General features: G+C 43.3%; 1 protein-coding gene across 1 annotated transcript; it reads left to right on the forward strand.

Annotated features, from left to right (window-relative positions):
- The first annotated feature begins 35 nt into the window (after positions 1 to 35).
- LOC147902418 (uncharacterized) lies at positions 36 to 1,809 on the forward strand. Its single transcript, XM_087373225.1, has 6 exons — positions 36 to 597; positions 687 to 752; positions 844 to 980; positions 1,066 to 1,173; positions 1,466 to 1,649; positions 1,729 to 1,809. Exons 1-4 carry the CDS (start codon positions 36 to 38, stop codon positions 1,072 to 1,074), a joined length of 774 nt encoding a protein of 257 aa, XP_087229351.1. The 3' UTR covers positions 1,075 to 1,173; positions 1,466 to 1,649; positions 1,729 to 1,809.
- Positions 1,810 to 6,091: the final 4,282 nt, after the last annotated feature.

A 6,091-nucleotide genomic window follows, 5' to 3' on the forward strand; every position in this document is an offset into this window, starting at 1 on the left:
CTTTCCAGTCTCTAGGACATTAGTGGCTGTGCTGTATGTTCGCTGGTTCTAATTGGAGCTGTGGTGTATGTCCACTGGTTCTGATTGGAGGATACCTCCTTCGTTGCTGCTCTTTGGCGCTTCCTCTTTTCGTGGAACCTTTGTCTGGACCGCTCCTTTCCTTCCGCATCATTTCGGTGTTCATAGAGGCAACCGAAGGAAATTATTGGTCGGAGCATGCAATTTCTTTGAGACGTAGCGTCAGAAAGGCCTGGGTTGACGTAGTATTGTGGAACGGCTTCCCTTGGATCCAAGACGGCTCCATTGAATCGGAAGAGTCGGCTGTAACGATTCATTTTGCTGAAGGGATGGACCATGCTGCTTTTGCTGTACCGCCTCGCCACCAATTGCCTAGTATTTCTAACTTGGTGCTTGGCTTGAAGGTTCGATGCACCGTCGCCAGTAGCTATAAAAGCAACCCCTTCGGTTGGTATCGTCCTCTCCTCCTCACACTGATCATTTGCCAACTATTGATTGCGCCTCCTCCTCAAACAATGTCTTCCTACGGAGATGTTCCCACTGATTCCATGGACACAGGCAGCCAAAATTTCCAGAAGGGTATTCGTCTTTCTGAATTGTTTTCGAACTTCCTTCCTTCCTTCATTGCTTCGTGGCTTACTGTTGCCTGCAATTATCTGCATCTATAGAACTGGAGAAGCTCTGCGATATCACAGATATAGTCTCCCCTCGTCCAAACGTGGAACTGGAAATGGGTAAAGTGTTGTTGTAAAACAGATTCACTTCGTTATAGCAACGAATTCTTTTTTGTTGTCTTCTGAGAGTTTTCGCAATGTTTGCTGGCAGCTGATGAAAGCCTATGCAAGATTAAAGAGGAGGTAGCGACCTCGGACTCTTTCATGCCAGAATTCATTCCACAGCGAATGCTCCTGAGACCAACTCAAGCGCTGCCGCAAAACCGTCTGAGCATATGGGCACCTCTGGTACGTTATAAATCTGGTCCTTGTGTTTTTGGTGTGTTAGAATCGTCTCGACGAAGATACTAATGTGCCTTGATACGATCGTCAGAGGAGGTGAATGCCTGGTTAACGGGAAATCGATCCTTCCACGTTTGGTTGGGCAAACGTGCAATCAAAGAAGCGCCTCAAACGCTTGAGGGGAGGCGAGGTCTCGTAGGTACGTAGAACTCTCCCATTCCGCCTCTGGATAATTTGTGTTTCCTACTCGACTCGGCCACCTACTTGTCGGCTTCCCTTGCAATAGTCGCAAATTCACGTGAAGATCTCACTGTCCTTGCTCTCCAAACTAATTGCTGAGCTGCCTTTGTTTTCTTTGTCAGTCAAAACTTCGCGTTGTCTTCTGTACCCGATTGACATTCCAAATCGATGTCCAAGCCAATGACAACTGCTTGACCCGACTGCCATTAGACGTTTTAATTACAGATACTAATGTATCTGTGTATTCGCAGGATCTTCCATTGCAAGCGGTAGTACACTACCACAACCTGCCGTTCCTGTTGAGTCCGAGATTGGGGAGGGATGCTCACGAGCTATGAAAAGAAGCCCACTGTCAAAGTTTTGTAGGGGGAAAGGGTGACCGAAAATCACTGAAGAGAGAGTTTCAAGAAGCGGCAAAGTATGCATACGAAGAAGGTGGTAAGAGAACCTTTTCTTCGTTTACATTCTTTGTAGAAGTTCCGTCAGATGTTTCTCGTCACAACTCTATCTGCAGGTTATTTTTTCGAGAACCGCTGCTTGCATTCTTACTGCACTACGTACGAAGGGTGTTGTCATAGTGTGAACATAATCACCTTGAATTCTGTCTTTCATTCATCAAAAAACAGTTTCTAGTACCGCTTTGTATCAGGCGTTTTCTCATTAGAAATACAGAAGACTCCTCTTGTTGTGGTATGACTCAATTGGTGGCTACTGTTTTCCTTTACACCTTTCTTTAAAAAATGACAATGATGTACTTCTTAGTCCACTAGGACAAGCTACATCTCATACTTCTTTTGTTAAATTTCATACTTCTGTTGCTGTTTAAAGAGCTTCATAATTGGATACCCATACAGAGTGTCTCCACAATGGGACCTCGCTTTTTTGTGTGTTTCAATAGATTGTAGCAGAGACTCCAATGTGTAGCCTAGGGATACAAATATTTTTTTTTAGTACACTGTAGAAAAAACATTTGTCTTACAATTGTCATTTTCTAAATTTTCAGCATTGAAGCGCTCCTCATTGAAAGTACATTCTGAAGATGATATAACATCCAACGCATCACTTAGAGAAAGACATAGCAACGCACCACCTCTGCACAATCCAAACTACATCGTAGGACCCATTGTTCCCTTGGCCGAGAATTTTGTTGGGGGGGAAACTCCTTGCTTACCCTTTCCAATGGCGTGCTATCGGAACTCATATGCCACCGCTTCACTTTGGAGTGCAAGCTATTGGCTAAGTATGGAACCTTTCGTGCCCCTAACCCCAACTACCATGTTTGCATCCGTGCGGAGGTAGCTGATTGGCGCAATTGCGACACAATCACCATGGTTATGCCACATGCATTTGTGGAGAAATACAAGGACTACTTGAAGGTGGACTGCTTTTATCGTATTGAGGGAGCCACTGTAGTCCCCAAAGGAACCGACAAAGGTGGTATGGTAAGCTACTCACTCCAAGTTAATGCCACAACTGCTGTCATACGTGGCGAGCCATTCGACGATACTATTGCTTTTTTTCCGAAATAACCATTGCGTTGTACTTCCCTTGGGCATCCCCCAGCATCAAGTTAGGCGTCGGCAACATTCTATTGCCAGCTAAAGTGCTTTTGTTGTCATCAAGGTGAACTCCAAAGGTGGATTGAACGACCAAGTGATAATTGCCGATGGGCCTCACTACTACACACGGATCCTATTGCGACGTTTACGTATCGACGTTTAGCGTGCGCGGGGCGCTAACCATTGGTATGAAAAGCGCGTCTCGTAAAGTGTCGCTATATAGCCACGTTAGGCAAACGTCGCTATATAGAGACTATTACAAAAGTCGCTATATAGCGACTATTACAAAAGTCGTTATATAGCGACATTGATATAGTATTTTATAGCGACGTTTTCTAGAGACGTTTTTTACTCATATAGGCCTTAAAAATTAGTTTTTTCCGATGATAAATTTTTTTAAATTTTCATACATGTTTGATCTCATAGAGAATAAAAATATGAGAGCATGTACATCAAGCCTTTGAAGCTCATATATTCATGTCCAAGTTTGAGATGAAAAAAATCAATTAAGAGCATTTACATCAACTGTTTCATCTTGAGCCAAGTCTGAGGCGCAAAACAAGTCTATCTCCAACTCTATACTGAGTTGATCTCCTATATCATCATCATACTCTAGCATCGTACGTTCACCTAAAAGTACTTGATCATCTTCTTCAATAAAGTGTGGTGATTCTTGATGATCGTTGTTTTCTTCCTCAATATCATGATCTCCATCTTCCTCCCGTGCGATGTCATTATGCACATCTTCCTCTTGGCTCATATTGTGATCTTCATCTTCTTCACTAGATTCATCGGGATCAATTGGATCCGGCATTGGTAGTGGCATCTCCATATCCACATCTCTATCTTCAAAAATTTGCTTACTTCGTGGTGCAACTTGGATCACGTCACAACAAGACAAAGCACCCATAGACGCGCGCACAGACACGTTTTATGAACTAAATAAAAAACTTACGGGCGCGTCTATTTGAGCGTCTATTTTCGCGTTTGGAGACTCGCGTCTAATTGCGCGTCTATATATCAGACACACGCACGTATAGACGCATAAATAGACGCGCTTATAAACGTGTTTATAGACGCACATATAAACGCAAGTCGAACAAATAGACGCGAATATAAACGCATTTTTAAACGCACTGATAGACGCGCTTTTTTTTTTAAATAAATTTTACAGAATACTGTGTATGTTGTGTATGCTATATAGTTACAAGAATCTTATATCCACATTGTGTAATTCAATTCTTATAGCCAACCGCATTTTAATTACAATTCCAAATAAAACATTACAACTCCAAAACGCAATAAAATTGAAAGCTCGAAAAGTGCTTGTATATACATATAGCACGAAGCTAAGCCACGTCATGTGGCTTCAAGTACAAAAAATAAGGAAGCTAAGCCACGTCATGTGGCTTCAAGTACAAAAAATAAGAGGAGTCTATATACAAGAGGCACGAAGCCAAGTCAGTGGCTTTAAGTACAAAAAAGAGTAGCTAGCACTACTTCTACGACTAATCCTCGCTGCCTTCCACGCTCCCTTCTGCGCCTCCTTCCTCGTCTTCCTCGTCGTCTTATGCATGGGCCTATAAACAAGGGACAACATATATCAATGTATGAAAAATCAAATCTTTACTTATAATTTTGGCATTATCTAATTACTTTCAAATACCTGGGGGGCCGCTCCAGTAGCTCGGGTATACTGCTCCTCAATAATCAACCCGTCATCATAGAAGTGCCTCCATGTATCTCCTCTACGATGGTGGCGGTGGTAAGCTGTCTCCACTGGAATAGGGTATCTGCCCAAGATCTCAAGCTGCATGACCGCGATACACTTTGCGGAGGGATTAGTACAAAGAAACAACCAACCTCCTAATAAACTACATAAGCAATATAATTTGAGATCGATACTTACAAATTGGGCCTCCCATGATTCAACATCCCCTGCTCCAAAATGCGCGCTTCCATATTCTTCCATCTGGATCCTCCATGCCTCCACGTGCTGCAGACTGGGGTCCTCCCTCGCTGACTTCATTGCCTTCTTCCACTCACGCTTGTGAGCGGTGTGGGGCGGGCCCCTTGGTGGTTGACCTGCGTCAAGCCTGGCAAGCTCCGCTAGTGCCTGCCTCTTAAGCGAAGATCTTTTCACAACAAGCAAAGCACCCATAGACGCGCGCACAGACCCGTTTCATGAACTAAATAAAAAACTTACGGGCGTGTCTGTTTGCGCATCTGGAGACCCGCGTCTAATTGCACGTCTATATATCAGACTCATGCGCGTATAGACGTGCAGTTAGACGCATAAATAGACGCGCTTATAAATGCATTTATAGACGCACATATAGACGCAAGTCGAACAGAGAGACGCGAATATAAACACATTTTTAAACGCATGGATAGACACGCTTTTTTTTTTTTTAATAATTTTACAGAATACTGTGTATGTTGTGTATGCTATATAGTTACAAGAATCCCATATCCACATTCTGTAATTCAATTCTTACAGCCAACCGCATTTTAATTACAATTCCAAATAAAATATTACAACTCCAAAACGCAATAAAATTGAAAGCTCAAAAAGTGCTTGTATATACATATAGCACGAAGCTAAGCCACGTCATGTGGCTTCAAGTACAAAAAATAAGGAAGCTAAGCCACGTCATGTGGCTTCAAGTACAAAAAATAAGAGGAGTCTATATACAGGAGGCAGGAAGCCAAGCCAGTGGCTTTAAGTACAAAAAAGAGTAGCTAGCACTACTTCTACGACTAATCCTCGCTACCTTCCACGCTCCCTTCTGCGCTCCCTTTTGCGCCTCCTTTCTCGTCTTCCTCGTCATCTTGTGCATGGGCCTGTAAACAAGGGACAACATATATCAATGTATGAAAAATCAAATCTTTACTTATAATTTTGGCATTATTTAATTACTTTCAAATACCTGGGGGGCCGCTCCAGTAGCTCGGGTATACTGCTCCTCAGTAATCAACCCGTCATCATAGAAGTGCCTCCATGTATCTCCTCTGCGATGGTGGCGGTGGTAGGCTGTCTCCACTGGAGTAGGGTATCTGCCCACGATCTCAAGCTGCATGACTGCGACACACTTTGTGGAGGGATTAGTACAAAGAAACAACCAACCTCCTAATAAACTACATAAGCAATATAATTTGAGATCGATACTTACAAATTGGGCCTCCCATGATTCAACACCCCCTGCTCCAAAATGCGTGCTTCCATATTCCTCCATCTGGATCCTCCGTGCCTCCACGTGCTGCAGACTGGGGTCCTCCCTCGCTGACTTCATTGCCTTGTTCCACTCACGCTTGTGA

The sequence above is a fragment of the Dipteris shenzhenensis genome, chromosome 4 (assembly GCF_047967505.1).
Source record: "Dipteris shenzhenensis isolate YYH24624 ecotype China chromosome 4, Dip_SZ_1.0, whole genome shotgun sequence".
In the NCBI taxonomy this organism is placed as follows: domain Eukaryota; kingdom Viridiplantae; phylum Streptophyta; class Polypodiopsida; order Gleicheniales; family Dipteridaceae; genus Dipteris; species Dipteris shenzhenensis.